This window comes from Lolium perenne, chromosome 2 (genome assembly GCF_019359855.2).
Source record: "Lolium perenne isolate Kyuss_39 chromosome 2, Kyuss_2.0, whole genome shotgun sequence".
Classification (NCBI taxonomy): Eukaryota; Viridiplantae; Streptophyta; class Magnoliopsida; order Poales; family Poaceae; genus Lolium; species Lolium perenne.
The window spans coordinates 91,543,973-91,560,685 of NC_067245.2; the positions used below are offsets into that span (position 1 = coordinate 91,543,973).

General features: G+C 41.8%; 2 protein-coding genes and 1 long non-coding RNA gene across 5 annotated transcripts; 1 reads left to right on the plus strand and 2 right to left on the minus strand.

Annotated features, from left to right (window-relative positions):
• Nucleotides 1-5,441: 5,441 nt before the first annotated feature.
• Nucleotides 5,442-12,612, plus strand: LOC127333248 (uncharacterized). 2 transcript variants are annotated; one of them, XR_007871032.2, is made up of 3 exons: nucleotides 5,442-5,629; nucleotides 10,715-10,831; nucleotides 12,052-12,612. It is a non-coding gene; the product is annotated as an uncharacterized lncRNA (long non-coding RNA). The 2 variants fall into 2 exon arrangements; XR_007871033.2 differs by lacking the exon at nucleotides 5,442-5,629 and adding an exon at nucleotides 9,897-9,986.
• On the minus strand, nucleotides 6,399-9,665 carry LOC127333246 (cysteine-rich receptor-like protein kinase 19). The gene is made up of 7 exons (XM_051359585.2): nucleotides 8,885-9,665; nucleotides 8,223-8,342; nucleotides 7,933-8,114; nucleotides 7,435-7,648; nucleotides 7,103-7,340; nucleotides 6,788-6,941; nucleotides 6,399-6,674 (listed from the first exon to the last, which is right to left on the minus strand). The coding sequence occupies exons 1-7, from the start codon at nucleotides 9,663-9,665 to the stop codon at nucleotides 6,399-6,401; spliced, it is 1,965 nt and encodes a 654-aa protein (XP_051215545.1).
• Nucleotides 10,501-14,673, minus strand: LOC127333247 (putative cysteine-rich receptor-like protein kinase 20). Of its 2 annotated transcripts, none has more exons than XM_051359587.2 (7): nucleotides 13,823-14,673; nucleotides 12,289-12,399; nucleotides 12,008-12,183; nucleotides 11,671-11,881; nucleotides 11,341-11,578; nucleotides 11,099-11,255; nucleotides 10,501-10,926 (listed from the first exon to the last, which is right to left on the minus strand). In XM_051359587.2, the coding sequence occupies exons 1-7, from the start codon at nucleotides 14,571-14,573 to the stop codon at nucleotides 10,630-10,632; spliced, it is 1,941 nt and encodes a 646-aa protein (XP_051215547.1). In that variant the 5' UTR covers nucleotides 14,574-14,673; the 3' UTR covers nucleotides 10,501-10,629. The 2 variants fall into 2 exon arrangements, with proteins under 2 accessions (XP_051215547.1, XP_051215548.1); XM_051359588.2 differs by having other exon boundaries at nucleotides 10,539-10,926; nucleotides 13,858-14,016.
• Between the last annotated feature and the right edge of the window lie 2,040 nt (nucleotides 14,674-16,713).

The following is a 16,713-nucleotide window of genomic DNA, read 5'->3' on the forward strand; positions in this document are numbered from 1 at the left end:
AATTATTAATGCAAGTTAATTAATTGGGGCTGGGAACCCCATTGCCAGCTCTTTTTGCAAAATTATTGGATAAGCGGATGAAGCCACTAGTCCATTGTGAAAGTCTGTCAGAAATAAATGACAAGGTTGAAAGATAAACACCACATACTTCCTCATGAGCTATAAAACATTGATACAAATAAGAGATAATGACTTTTGAATTGTTTAAAGGTAGCACATGAAGTATTTGCTTGGAATGGCAGGAAATACCATGTAGTAGGTAGGTATGGTGGACACAAATGGCATAGTGTTTTGGCTCAAGGATTTGGATGCACGAGAAGAATTCCCTCTCAATACAAGGCTAGGCTAGCAAGGTTGTTTGAAGCAAACTCAAGTATAAAACGGTGCAGCAAGACTCACATATGAACATATTGTAAGCATTATAAGACTTTACATTGTCTTCCTTGTTGTTCAAACACCTTAACCAGAAAATATCTAGACTTAGAGAGACCAATCATGCAAACCAAATTTTAACAAGCTCTATGTAGTTCTTCATTAATAGGTGCAAAGTACATGATGCAAGAGCTTAAACATGATCTATATGAGCACAACAATTGCCAAGTATCAAATTATTCAAGACATTATACCAATTACCACATGCAGCATTTTCTATTTCCAACCATATAACAATGAACGATGCAGTTTCAACCTTCGCTATGAACATTAAAAGCTAAGAACACATGTGTTCATACGAACCAGCGGAGCGTGTCTCTCTCCCACACAAGGATGAACTTATTCAAACAAAACAAAAACAAACAGACGCTCCAAGTAAAGTGCATAAGATGTGACCGAATAAAAATATAGTTTCAAGAGAAGTGACCTGATAAATTGTCGATGAAGAAGGGGATGCCTTGGGCATCCCCAAGCTTAGATGCTTGAGTCTTCTTGAAATATGCAGGGATGAACCACGGGGGCATCCCCAAGCTTAGACTTTTCACTCTTCTAGATCATAGTATATCACCCTCCTCTCTTGACCCTTGAAAACTTCCTCCACACCAAACTCAAAACAATCTCATTAGAGGGTTAGTGCATAATCAAAAATTTCACATGTTCAGAGGTGACACAATCATTCTTAACACTTCTGGACATTGCCCAAAGCTACTGGAAGTTAATGGAACAAAGAAATCCATCCAACACAGCAAAAGAGGCAATACGAAATAAAAGGCAGAATCTGTCAAAACAGAACAGTCCGTAAAGACGAATTTTTAAGAGGCACTGGACTTGCTCAGATGAAAATGCTCAAATTGAATGAAAGTTGCGTACATATCTGAGGATCACGCACGTAAATTGGCAGATTTTTCTGAGTTATCTACAGAGAACCCTGCCCAAATTCGTGACAGACAGAAATCTGTTTCTGCGCAGTAATCCAAATCTAGTATCAACCCTACTATCAAAGACTTTACTTGGCACAACAATGCAAGAAAATAAGATAAGGAGAGGTTGCTACAGTAGTAACAACTTCCAAGACTCAAATATAAAACAAAAAGTGTTGTAGTAAAATAAACACATGGGTTATCTCCCAAGAAGTGCTTTCTTTATAGCCATTAAGATGGGCTCAGTAATTTTAATGATGCACTTGCAAGAAATAAGAGTTGAAGCAAAAGAGAGCATCAAGAAGCAAATTAAAAACACATTTAAGTCTAACATGCTTCCTATGCATAGGAATCTTGTAAATAAACAAGTTCATGAAGAGCAAAGTAACAAGCATAGGAAGATAAAACCAGTGTAACTTCAAAGATTTCAGCATATAGAGAGGTGTTTTAGTAACATGAAAATTTCTACAACCATATTTTCCTCTCTCATAATAACTTTCAGAGGCATCATGAACAAACTCAACAATATAAGTATCACATAAAGCATTCTTATTCACAGGCATAAAAGTATCATTACTCTCCACATAAGCATAATCAATTTTATTAGTTGTAGTGGGAGCAAATTCAACAAAGTAGCTATCATTATTATTCTCATCATCAAATATAGGAGGTATAGTATCATCATATTAGACTTTATCCTCCATAGTAGGCGGCACCAAAAGACCACTATCATTATAATCATCATAAATAGGAGGCATATCATAATCAACATAAACTTTCTCCTCAATATCCGGAGGACTAAAGAGATCATTTTCATCAAAACTGACCTCCCCAAGCTTAAATTCTTCCATAGCATTAGCAACAATGGTGTTCAAAGCATTCATACTAATAACATTCCCATTAGCATGCATAAGTTCCATGGGTTTTTTAATTTTCTCTTCAAACACATCATGTCCTAATTCAAGATAAAGTTCATAAAGATCTCTCATTTTGTTGTTGTCTTCCATTAAGCCTTACTAGTGTAAAACAAGAGACAAAAAGATGCAATTGCAGGATCTAAAGGAAATAGCTTCGAGCACTTACAACGACAACAGAAAATAACTTAGTTACCTGGGACCGGAGTATGAGTGCCTTTTACCTTTCCTCCCCGGCAACGGTGCCAGAAAAGTGCTTGATGTCTACGGGTGCTTCTATTCTTGTAGACAGTGTTGAGCCTCCAAGAGCAGAGGTTTGTAGAACAGCAGCAAGTTTCTCTTAAGTGGATCACCCAAGGTTTATCGAACTCAGGGAGGAAGAGGTCAAAGATATCCCTCTCAAGCAACCCTGCAATCACGATACAAGAAGTCTCTTGTGTCCCCAACACACCTAATACACTTGTCAGATGTATAGGTGCACTAGTTCGGCGAAGAGATAGTGAAATACAAGTGGTATAAATGAATATGAGCAGTAGTAACGGCGCCAGAAAAGTGCTTGCTGGCGTGCAGTTGATGGTAGTAATATTGCAGGAAGTAAACATGCAGTAGAACAGTAAACAAGCGATGATTGCAGTATTTGGAAACAAGGCCTAGGGATCATACTTTCACTAGTGGACACTCTCAACATTGATCACATAAATAAATAAGTTCTCTTCCTTTGTGCTACATATACTCTTGTTTGATAATAAACACCATTCGTTGTGTAGAGCTACAAGAGCACCTCAATGCCGGAGTTAACAAGCTCCACAACATTCGGTATTCATATTTAAGTAACCTTAGACCATAATAGATCTTTGCAATTTAAACCGAGTACTAACATAGCATACACACTGTCACCTTTACACTATGAAGGGGGAATAAATCACATCAATACTATCATAGTAATAATTAACTCCATAACCTACAAGAGATTATGATCATAACCTACGCCAAGTACTGCACAATGCACACACTGTCACCATTACACCGTGAAGGAGGAATAGACTACTTTAATAACATCACAAGAGTAGCACATAGATTAATAGTGATACAAAACTCATATGAATCTCAATCATGTAAGGCAGCTCATGAGATCATTGTATTGAAGTACATAGGAGAGAGATTAACCACATAGCTACCGGTACAGCCCTTAGCCTCGATGGAGAACTACTCCCTCCTCATGGGAGACAGCAGCGGTGATGAAGATGGCGGTGGTGTCGATGGAGATGCCTTCCGGGGGCACTTCCCCGTCCCGGCGGCGTGCCGGAACAGAGACTCCTGTCCCCCAGATCTTGGCTTCGCGATGGCGGCGGCTCTGGAAGGTTTCTCGTACCGTGGCTTTTTCGTATCGAAGATTTAGGTCAGGGACCTTTAAATAGGCGAAGAGGCGGAGTCGGAAGGCTGACGAGGCGTTGACACAATAGGGGGGCGCGACCCAGGCCCTGGCCGCGCCACCCTGTCATCTGGTGGCCCTGTGGCCCCCCTCTGCTGGCTCTCGGGTGTTCTGGAAGCTTCGTGGAAAAATAGGATGCTGGGCATTGATTTCGTCCGATTCCGAGAATATTTCCTTACTAGGATTCCTGAAACCAAAAAACAACAGAAAACAGGAACTGGCACTTCGGCATCTCGTCAATAGGTTAGTTCCGGAAAATGCATAATAATGACATAAAGTGTGAACAAAACATGTAGGGATTGTCATAAAACTAGCATGGAACATAAGAAATTATAGATACGTTTGAGGCGTATCAGCCGGCGCTGGAAAAGTGGGTAGCGGGTGACCGGCGCTGGACAAGTGGGCAGTGGGCGGTGCTGGACCGGAACGAGCGGGCGGCGGTGGCTAGCTGGGGCTTCGTCGCTGCCTCCTACGCGTGCGTATCTGCTGCGTCGCTAGGCTCGATCAAAACGAGCATGTAAGGGCAGGCCTAACTGGGCTAGGCTGCGCCCCAGGCCAACCTCTAGTATAGTAGGCTGGTATTTTTTCACGCCCCGGGCCATGGCCCGTGTAGCCTGGGGCCCAGCTCCGCCTTTGATTACATTGGAAACAGCATCAAACAAAACACTAGGGCTCTGTTTGGACCGTAGACATTCAGAGGCTTAACATTACATTGGAAACAACATCAAACAAAACACTAGGGATCTCTTTGGACATAGACATTCATAGGCTTGACATTACATTGGATTGCATGCAAATATCATGGGATATTGATATCAAAGCTGAATGCCAAGAAATACTAAAGTGTTGCGACAATCAGGAGATCCATATATGTTGAACCCACTCCACTAGTTCGAACGCTGTGGAAGCACCGGAGAAAACACATCACGAACAAGATATAGGAGGGAGACCTATAAACAAAATGTCAAACTCAAAATCTTAGCGGAGAAATTACATTCATAGAAAAAATTTGAATATGCTTGCCATGTTGGAAATTGAAGGTGAAAACAACGACCATAGACTAGAGACGACTCTCATTTCGAAGCACCAAAACTACAAACTAGCTGCCACGAACTATGGACATCTTCAATAGCTCTTACATCATCATGTACAAAAAAATCATATAGGGCAAAATGATGGTGTGCCACAAACCAACAACACCGGCCTACACAAGCTCAAGGTGAAAAAGGAGAGCAACCTTTTTATGTTGGCATATGATACTTTGTTCTCTCCGCTTCATTTTGTACTCCCTCCGGTTCATATTAATGGACTCAATTTTATCTAGATTTCTATGTATCTAGTTAAGTATTAGACTAGATGCATGCGAATTTAGATAAAGTTGAGTCTATTAATATGGAGCAGAGAAAGTAGCTGATATACTTTGCCTAGCCAGTTGATGGCTTCGTTTATCCAAAGTCGAGCTCATTTGAGCCTTCTATCTAAAAAAAGGAGAGCAACCTTTTATGTTGGCATATGATATTTTTTCTACATGTTGTAGGAGTTTAGGGGAAAAAATGGAAAAAAGTTTGTTGGAGATAATCCAAGGTCAAATATCCTTTGGCCTTCCTCCAAAACAAGAAACAATCCTTGGGCCAGATCCTAGGCAATCGGAAAATTTCCTTCCAGTTTAACCCTTGTGAGGCCTGACTAAAGTCAGCGCCTGTCAGCCCAGTGGGAGTGCTACAGGCCCCTCCCGATGATACTTGTTTCATGGGTCTTATGGAGGTTGGGCCCAGAGTAAGCTCCTCGCAGGGCGCAGGCGCTCGCGCCGGCAACCGTCGCTGGAGCACCCTACCCGAGACAGCGATGGCGGCGGCGTGCGTCGGCCGTCCCGGCTTCCCGACAGCGTGTTTGACCTAATATCGCCTACCTGGAGCAAACGGGAGCCCCCGGTTCGTCTCTGTAACTCATCTCCCGTTTTAGTTTTGGATTACAGTAGAGAATCGGCGTCGCAGTTCCATTTTCGATTCGTTCATGGTGTCATGGGGACACTGTATTCTGTTAACCTTTTTTTCGAAAAGGAGGCATCCCCCGGCCTTTGCATCAAAACTGTATTTATTTTGTTACCTGCTCCCATAATATGAATTGCTGCATTGGGTTGAGGATTGAGATGAAATAATTGGAGAAAATGTGGTTATATATGCCTGGATAGCCAGGAAATAGTTGTGCCATTATCTGGAATTCCTTTTCGTGTCAGTACTTCTCTAGGATTGTCAATTTCACTTTTCTAGCGTACTCAAATTACCGTTTGTGACTACAATGTTAGCAGTTTCTGTGCTCACACTGTTGGTTCTCACTCCCCTTAGTTTCGTCCAGTCGTTTGAAAAGTACTGCTTGCTATTGTTTTATGTTGTTCATGGTAGGAACGTGTAACTCTAGAACATCACAATAAATTCTCATTTCTGTTTAACTTTGTTCAGTATGTTGCAACTTCCAAATGGTGATATAAGTCTTCAACATGCTTTAACTTCAGTCGAAAGAGAATAAGTACAATAAAGTTTGCACCCAGAAACAAAAAGGTATAACATATCCGGATAAAAAAAAATAAGACAAATAGATGTGCATAGAGATCACTATGTTAATGCCAATTATTTCCTTTGGGTGCAGATAAACTTAACTAATGCAACTAGTATATTTCTGAGAATTGATGACTATGTGGTGCTACCTCTCTAATGTGATGCTTATAGTAATGTTACATGATGAAACTTCTTCCTCACTTGGATTTACATGGAAGTAAGCCGGTTGCATAGGCGGGGGTAAGCTCATGTTCTTGGTGTTTAGCATTGTGACAACACGCTCCATAGCAGGTCGGTCCTCCGCACTTTCTTGAACACATAAAAGTGCCACATGAATGCACCTTTCTATCTCATCATATTTGTTCCCTGTTGGACAATAAATCATGTCACCCCATTTTCCATCTATCCAAAGTTGCCAGGCCTGTCATCAAAATATTTTGATTTTGTCAAATATTGAAAAATAATAAAATGGCATGATAAAGCAAATGTGCATGCATAGAAATTTAAATTGTGGTCTAGGGTAACTCCACTCACGTATGCGACGAGATTATATAGTTTTCCATTGTATTGGTAGAAGTGGGCTGTCCTCTTTCCAGTTATTATTTCCAGAATCAATATGCCAAAGCTAAATACATCTGTCTTGATCGAGCAAACCCCCTCAAAAGCATACTCAGGAGGTATGTAGCCACTGGGCAATGGAAATAAAAATGAACAAATCACTAATGCAAAAGGTACAATTTTAAGATTAATTTGATAAGATGCTTTGGTGCTTCTTTTTCCATTTTCGTCCAAAAGAAGCACCACCGTATTTGATAATAAATAAAAGTGAACATGTGTGTATGTTCTTACTGTGTGCCCACTATTCTGGTGGTATTTGACTCTGCCATATTTGAGCAGAAAATTCTAGCCATCCCAAAATCAGATATTTTTGGATTCATCACACTGTCCAAGAGAATGTTACTTGCTTTCAAATCCCGATGAACAACACATAATCGTGAGTAGTTGTGAAGATAAAGAAGACCTTGAGCTGTCCCATCAATTATGTGCAAACGGTTTGACCAGTTTAATTGCGCTCCTTTAACCATATCTGCAGAACATGTATAATTAACTATAGCATCTTGCCAAACTACAAATAATATCTTGTGCCGGGCTTCCAGCACATCAAAAGTAGAAGGTGTTACCAAAAATGAAATAGTCTAGGCTTTTGTTTTCCAAGTATTCATATACAAGCAACTTTTCTCGATCTCCTTGAATGCAACATCCCAGCAGTTTAACGAGATTTTTGTGTTGAAGCTTTGCTATAAGTTGAATTTCATTCTGGAACTCCAGTAAACCTTGCAAAGAACACGTCTCCAGTCTCTTGACTGCTATTTTAAGTCCACTTCTCAATCGGCCCTGAGATCGGGAAAAGCAGAAACAAGTTCATATGTTATCATGCACAATTGGTTTGACTGTTTGAGTACTAAGTTCGTAAATTTATACGAAAGGGGAAAAGGTTAAATTATGCATAGTCGCAGAATGCATTCCTTTTTCACTGGTGACTATAAGTAATACAATTGACAACCAAGGATAATATTCAGACAAAAGAAGTCTAGCAAGTGAATGTTTACTTTTGATTTTGAGTGAGATATTTTTTTAAGAAAAATCAGATATCATTTACAATGAAAGTATGCAATCACCTTATATACAGGACCGAAGCCACCGTGTCCCAGTTTGTTATCGACTGAGAAGTTATTTGTAGCCTCTTTTATCTGGTAGAAATCATACAGTGAAAATTCTGGGTTGGCTCCTCCCGTCCTCCAAAGATTTATTGCAACTTGTATTGACAAGTACAGCCGTCGTAGTTTAAACACTGTTTGTTCTGAAAGAACAACAGTTATGAGACTGTATGTTCTTCATAGATGTATGGAGAAAAATTAAGCATGGAAAATATTATCTTATGCAGTGTTGAACTGATGACAATGCATACCTCTTCTTCGTTGTGTGTTGATCCATATATGGAATACCAAGCAAGACATGAATAGTACTAGTAGGAAACCTCCAACGCTGACCAAGACTGCATTGTTCCATCGAAAAAAGTGTGTTTTACCTGTACATTCACATAAAATTCCAATGAAACTCTGTTTTGATAAACCAATGAGAAATTATGTAAAGCGTTGTTGAAACTTCATGTTTTTGCTATGACTGCATGCATCATAACTGAAGGAACACTTCCAACTACTGGATAAAGCTTCTTAACTCTTAAATGAGGTGTGACATGAGTTTGAAAGAAACAGATAAATCTAAATTGTCATCTTTATTGCCAAATTTTGTCTCCCAGCATCATGTCCACATCAGAGAAGACTTATATCAGAAAGAAACTGAAGGCCGGAGGGAGGTGTCTATTCCTATCTGAAATACTAAGGCGGTGTAGGTTCTTGGTTCCTAGTAATTTAGTTCAGCATATGTTTGGATAAGTTTCCCTCCCTTTTCCAGCCCTTCCCAAAGTCCACCGAAAAAAAACCCTTCCAAACACTCACTTGATAGAAGTCCTTGCCTTCATAGGACAAAGGCAATTCTAACTACTAGAGTGGTCAAGAGATTATGATAATTTCGTTAGGAAATCAGGGAAGCCATTCAAGGAAAACCTACTTCTTGGGAGCGCATTGAGCGATAGCATCTTGGTAGCAGTGAAGAACTGTGTATCCGTCTCATAACGCAATGTGCACCAGACCCCAAGAAATGCCGCTCCCATCTGACCAGCGCTGATGTTACTCTGCCTGTGAGAGATGATGTCATCTAGGCACACCGCACAGCGCTCATATGGCATGTCATGTATGCACTGAGCCATCGCGTACACTGTCTGTCCTGTCTCCTCAAACCACACCTTGCCGACTGCATATTTATCTGCTTGACTCACCACAACATCGGCAAGGGCATCTATCAGTTTGGTGACAAGATCTTCGAAACGCTCGGTTACAGTGGCCGTCACAGAATTCAGGTTAGTATTCACGGTGCACCTGGGCATGTTGCTGAAGCTGGAAAGGAAGTCCTTGTCGGAGAAGCTTATCTGTGCCTGGTATTCATCGTAGTAGTAGGTCACATCCTTATTGCTCTGGAGAGAGTAAGAGTCACCAGCTTTGCTGTTGATTGCTTCATCAAGGGCCTTGGTTAGGCGCTTATGACAGTCGGAGCTGTCAGAATCGCCCCGACAAAGCACTGCACCGTAGACCTTGTCTGGTCCTGTGCCAGCCCCGCCAACGGCTGAGTGCTCCTCAGCGGCGCTAGCAAACAGTAACTTGGCGAGGGATATGAGGTTGTCTTTGTAGGTATTGTTTGGCATGTACATGCCGCCATTATTGTCACTACAGATTGCCTGGCCTGCCGAAGATGCTGAGAAGGAGAAGAGAACTAAGAGAGATAACACCAGCATCCTTCCAGTTTACTACCGAGCAATGGTCTTTGGCCTATCTGTGTTGCAGAAGTACTAATCAAGCTGTAATGGATGAGTGTCAAATACCATCTTCTCTTTTGTCTACCAAGCGGTAAAGGTATTGAAAGTTCTCACGAAATGACTGTTGAGACTAAACTGGTCTAAGTTAGACATTTCTCTTCGAATTGACAGGATGACTGATGGGGACATCACCATTTCCTAGAAAGGAGGGTAGAGAAAGAGTCCTACTTGAATGGGGTTTTGACGTTCAATTTGGTCCAACTGTAAGCAGTGGACTTATTTGCAGTTTTACACACACAGGTGCTGCCATACTTATCAATCCCGTGTGAACTTGCACATTTGCACAATTTGGGAAATATGTCTTTCTGAAACTTGCACATACATGTAAATCATATATGAATATTCTACACCGAAACTATCCATTGTAGCACATCTTCATTTCACATCTTGGTGAAATCAATTTCACAGTACTGTCAAGGCCAATATTGGTCTAGACTCAACTATCACTTTATCAGAAATTCCTTTTCATTTTTAACATGCATATGGATGGAATATTACAAACAAAATATGAATTGGTTCTTCATGGTGAGTACAATGTTGTGGAGTTTAGAGACATAAAAAGTGTGAACCAAAGCATGATGTGGATCACAATCTGACGGTAGATAGTAGTGAGACTATGTAGATGTATCTACCTAGCATCATGCAGGTTGTGTGCTCGTTCTTGTGCTATAAAGTTTCAGAACAGGTATCTGTATATTCTGGTAGTCCGAAATTGCAAATATGGGCCATAATGGAAAATAAGTATGCAGTGACAGGACAAACGTGTGAGGTATGTAAGTTCTGAGCCACAAATGAATACAAACAGCATGCTGTTAGTTATTTACCACCAGAAGAACACCCAATACCAGTAGTCACACACTTTGCCGATGAAACGAATGATCATTTATCTACCATCTATAGTAGTGAAGCTTATATCATTTCTGGTGCATGATACATTGATGTTTACTGACGCATCTACTCCGGTACAGGAGTAAGCTGGTTGCCTTGGCTCTGGTATGGTTATGTCGTCGCTGCCAAGCATTGCAACAATATCAGACATAGTGGGACGGTCTACCGCTTTCACTTGGACACACATCAGTGCCAACGTAAGATATTTCCTCATATCTCCTGGTTTGTATTCATCACCAAACGATTGATCAACAAATTCATGCCATCTCCCTTCTTTCCACATTTGCCATGCCTGAAAAATAGGGTTCTTACATAGCTCTGACGATAAGGGAATCCATATATATCTACTGCTATTTTTGCATACAAACTATAGTCAATAACGCATGAAAGAATTAAATAAACCTACAATTCTTGGAAAAGAAAAATGTACAATGCACCAATCTTTAAGATTTTCACTTTCTTACATATTGAAGAAGATTGGGAAATTCTCCATCGCCAGAGTGCTGAAATCCTGCACTCCTCTTTCCACTTATAATCTCAAGTAGCAGTACCCCAAAACTGAAAACATCTGACTTGATCGAGAGAAGGCCCCCAAAGGCATATTCAGGAGCCATGTAACCACTAGGAAAGATTACATGCCGTAGTCAGAACCCAAATGCATGGGTTAGAAAGAATAATAGGTAATTTACTCATGTGCTGTACTTACTATGTTCCAACAAGTCTGCTTGCTTTCTCTTGAGTGGCATCTGATGGAAATATCCTTGCCATTCCGAAATCAGAAATCTTAGGATTTAACTCAGAGTCTAACAGAATGTTGCTTGCTTTCAAATCCCTATGGATGATACGCAGTCGTGAATGCTCATGAAGGTAGAGAAGCCCTTGTGCTACTCCTTCAACTATTTTAAATCGTATCATCCAGTTTAATGATGTCCTTCTGATCGGATCTGCAAATAATATAACATAGGGCCATAGTGTTAGTACTACAGAGGGGAAGGCATACAATTGTGCATTAGAAAATTATTACTCCAGAACATACCAAAAATGAAGTAGTCCAAGCTTTTGTTTGTCATGTATTCATAGATAAGTATCTTCTCTTCTCCATGGACGCAACAGCCAAGCAGCATAACAAGATTCCTGTGCTGAAGTTTTGCTACCAGTTGGATCTCATTTTTGAATTCCATTAGACCTTGTCTTGACTGTGCGGCAAGTTTTTTAATTGCTACCTTTTGTCCATCAGGAAAAACTCCCTAGAAAAAGTATCAATTGTCATGTATAATTTTAAATGGTGCCATCTTAATTTTGTTTTTCTAGAGGAAGCCCATCATATGCTAATGATACATGTGACATTGCCATACGAATAGAAAGAAAAATACCTTGTAAACAGGCCCAAACCCACCCTCTCCTAATATTTTGGCAGGTGCGAAGTTGTCCGTGGCATCTGCAATTTGTGAGAAATCATACAAGGCGAACTCAGAACCGGTATCTTCCATCTTCCAAAGCCTCAGGATTTCATCTATGTTCTTGGGCTGCTCCGTGGAGTTTATTTTCCCTGAATGTACATCTCTCCATCAGTTTTACAGGAAACTGGATTAACTGGTAGTGGTCTAGCTGCCACTATCATCATTAAAGCATGTAACATTATTGAATGGCTTACCTTTTTTTCTTCGCCTTATGATGTATAGGACACAGAAAAGCAAACGCGTACTGAGGATCAGGAGGGAGTACACTGTACCAATGATCAATAGTGCATGGCCCTTGTGTTGCCCTGAATATTGTAAGAGAGATGATTCATATGTCAAAAGAAAGTATAGGCTTACTAAGTGGAATATTATCTGTTGGCCAAAAGATCAAGGGGGACTTGGAATTGAAGTTCTTGATATTAAAAATAGGTGCCTTCTAAGTAAATGGTTGTTTAAGCTTATGAATGAAGAAGGAGTGTGGCAAGAGCTTCGACAAAATAAATATCTCCATTCTAATACTCCGTCGCAAGTGAAAGTTAAACCAAATGATTCTCCTTTTTGGAAAGGACTAATGAAAGTTAAAGATGATTTCTTTTCTAAGGGTTTCTTTGAAGTTGGGAATGGCTTAGATACTCGCTTTTGGGAGGATATTTGCTTAGGGAACAAGCCTTTAGCGCAACAATACCCTTCTCTATACCGCATTGTCAATCATAAAGATGTCTTGGTCGCCAACGTGATGCAGGGTCTGCCTCTAAATATAGATTTTACACGAAACTTAGACGAGCAAAAGTGGGCAAGATGGATGCACTTAGTCGCTTGATTGAGATTAAGCTTTCTGATGCTAAGGATGTTTTCTGCTGGACATTAACGGCTTCAAAGGAGTTCTAGTCTATGTATCTTGACTATTTGAATGTGCATACAAAATATCTATGTAAATACATTTGGAAAATCAAAGAACCACTGAAAATTAGGATTTTTATGTGGTTCCTTCATAGAAAATTCATTTTAACGAAGGATAATCTCATTAAAAGGAATTGGTAGGGTAATACAAAATGTAGGTTTTGTGACCATGATAAAACTATACAACATTTATTTTAATGAGTTGGTATTTCTGCTCTCTTATGGACAGTGTGGCATGTGCGAAATGATCTCATTTAAAAAAATCAAATCGTGCCACTTTTTTTTATAGGTTATCCCTCTTGCTATCCACTGGACCCTACGTGATTATGTCTCTAGTCGGAAGGGCAGCGCCAGGACATGGATTTTGGGTGCAGCCGTTTGAAGACGGTCGCTCAGGATTTATTCAGCCGGTGCGGTTGGCAGCTTGACCGTTGGCTCACTTGCTGATCCTTGGTTGCTGCCATTTTTTAGGTGGCTGATTTACGTTGAAATTTTGAGTGATCCGTGAATTGTAATAATTGCATAGTTTTTACCGTTGCCGAGACAGACAGTTTGATAATAATGAAATAAAAGCCGTAGTACATAGGCTGGAGCTATTCCCATATCGGGGAAAAAAATGAGTGAACGGTATTTTGTATAGCTTTACAAGGTTCATGTCAGAAGGGAAAAAGGGGAATCAATGTTCAGGACAGAAGTGAATCGGGAATCTGGATTCTCAGCTTCTCGGTTACGTCCTGAATTGTTTGAGTTTAAGGATCTGCGTGGTATGAGTAGGTGCGAGATATTTTCAGTTAGAATTTTCCTCAAATAACATAGGCAACAACTTGCCTGTGGCAGTAAAGAACTGGGTGCCCGTCTCGTACCGGAGCGTGCACCGCGCGCCATGAATCGCCCCGCCCATCCTGCCGCTGCCGATCTTCTGCCGCATCTCGGCGAAGAGGCCGCCGAGGCAAGCGCGGCAGCGCTGTGGCGGCATGTCCTGCGTGCACTGCGCCAGCCCGTACAGCTTCCGTTGCCTCTCCTCCGACGACCACGGCGCGTCGGTGGTCGCGTACCTGTCCGGCCGCGTCGCCGCTGTCTCGGCGAGCGTTCTCGTCAGCTTGCTGACTAGCTCGTCAAACTGCCTGGTCTCGGCAGCCGGCACAAGGTTCAGGTTGGTGCCATCGACCCACTCCGGCGCGTTGCTGAAGGTGGAGAGGAAGTCCTGGTCGGAGAGGCGGAGCTGGTACAGCTCGGAGTAGAGCGCCACGTCCCTGTGGAGCGCGCATACGGCACCGGTGCTGCTGGCGTTTATGGTCCCGTCGAAGGCTTCCCGGAGGCTCCTGCCGCAGTCGGCGCCGGTGGAGTCCCCTCGGCAGAGCACGGCGCCGTAGACCTTCTCGGAGCCGGTGCCGGCCGTGCCAGTGGCCGAGTGCGAATCCGTGGCTCTGGCGATAAGATCATCGGCGAGGGATCCCAGGTTGGAGCTGTAGGCGCTGTTCGGGTTGTACGTGCCGTTGGCGACGTCGGGGCAGAACGACCGGTCACCGGCCGACGGCGCCGGCAGGGAGAACAGGAGAATTACCAGAGCTGCAAGCATCGTCCTGCCGTGCGTGACAGGGAGTGCAAAACGACTTTCAGTATATCCACTCAAAATGTCACAGAACTGACCACAGGGCAAGTTGGAACGGAATGGAACCACATAGGTGATGAGAAAGATCAAATATCAGATCACGACGTTTTCTGCAAATCAATTGATGACTACGCCATAACCGCGCAATGTGCACGCACAACTGGTTTGATTAATCTCCCCTCCCTTGCGGTGTATGGACAGTGGAACCTACTTACTCGTGAACCATATAATCGCAATTTTCAACGCTCTAGTATGTTATACGGAGTATTTGGTTGAATCAATCGTATCAATTTTTGGTTATGACAAAAGAGCTAGCTCTTGCATGGAATCTAATTTATTTTTATTTCTACATTGGCCATAACATAGGCAACCAAAACCACAACATGAATCGCAAAAAAAAAAAAAAAACCACAACATGAACTTTAGTGAGGCTGGCTTGGACTTCAAATAAAACGCAGCGCTTACGCTGCCCTCAAACCGTCACTCATTAGCTTGTTCATCGCTCCCCTCCCGCTACCCTTTATTCGCACCAATCTTGCTTCTAGGGGCACGGTGAGAAGATACATGACCTCACAGCCCATCTAGCATGTGTGTAATAAATTTCGAGAATAACTTCAACCAATAGATATGAAGCGGCAAAACAAATATATGCACACACACAAATAACATAAAGGTTTAAGTAGAAAATATCCACGCAAGTTTCACTATTAGCAACCTAGGTACATAGATTTCTCTAGAACATCTAGAGATTACATCACACTTCAGCTCATTACCCACCCGCAACAACAATCACAAGAGGCAAGATACAACAAAGACAGAGATATCATGGTTTATGGTCCCTTGGAAATCAACAAACTACTATTAAATAGAAGATCAATCAGCACCAAATTTGGTAGACAAGCAGACACATGAGTTCCTAACATACTGACAAAAAACTCATCTCAGTCTAACTCGGTCTGCCTAAACTATCCGTCTCCCAAAACTGTTCTATGCTGAAACTGCATCTGTACGAACTGACAAAACCAATTTCAAATCTGATTCTCCACTAACCCAAATCTCAAACCAGCTAACCAGATCAAAGTACTCGAAGTAAGGAACCAACTCACCAAGTTAGGAACCAATCCAAGCATGTTTGAGCCTTCAAACACCAGCTTAGAGACATACAAGTTAAATCTCAGAAAACTGGACATAAATCACCTCTCTTTCTTCTTCCTATCTTCTCACTTGGTTGTGGTGTTCTAGTGTGTCCTCTCACCCTCTCTCGGCAGCAACCACATTCAGACTTTCCTTGCTCTCTCACACAACCACCAAGCGTGGATAGGGTTTTCTCCTTTCTACATCTTAATGAGGTAGGTCAGTCCGAACCTCGATCAACGGTTGGTGTGTGTTGGACTTCTATAGTTGAAGTTAGGCTGCCAACACACGTCCATGTGGAGGGATATGTCCCAACAAACTACCCCTCACTTCTGTAGCTGATGAGGTCTCTGATGCGTGTAGTTGACACGTCCGTTGGGAACCCCAAGAGGAAGGTGTGATGAGCACAGTAGCAAGTTTCCCTCAGTAAGAAACCAAGGTTTAATCGAACCAGTAGGAGTCAAGAAGCACGTTGAAGGTTGATGGCGGCGGGATGTAGTGCGGCGCAACACCAGGGATTCCAGTGCCAACGTGGAACCTGCACAACACAACCAAAGTACTTTGCCCCAACGAAACAGTGAGGTTGTCAATCTCACCGGCTTGCTGTAACAAAGGATTAGATGTATAGTGTGGATGATGATTGTTTGCGAAGAACAGTAAAACAAGTATTGCAGCAGATTGTATTCAATGTAAAGAATAGGACCGGGGTCCACAGTTCACTAGAGGTGTCTCTCCCATAAGATAAATAGCATGTTGGGTGAACAAATTACAGTCGGGCAATTGACAAATAGAGAGGGCATGACAATGCACATACATGACATGATAAATATTGTGAGATTTAATTGGGCATTACGACAAAGTACATAGACCGCTATCCAGCATGCATCTATGCCTAAAAAGTCCACCTTCAGGTTATCATCCGAACCCCTTCCGGTATTAAGTTGCAAACAACAGACAATTGCATTAAGTATGG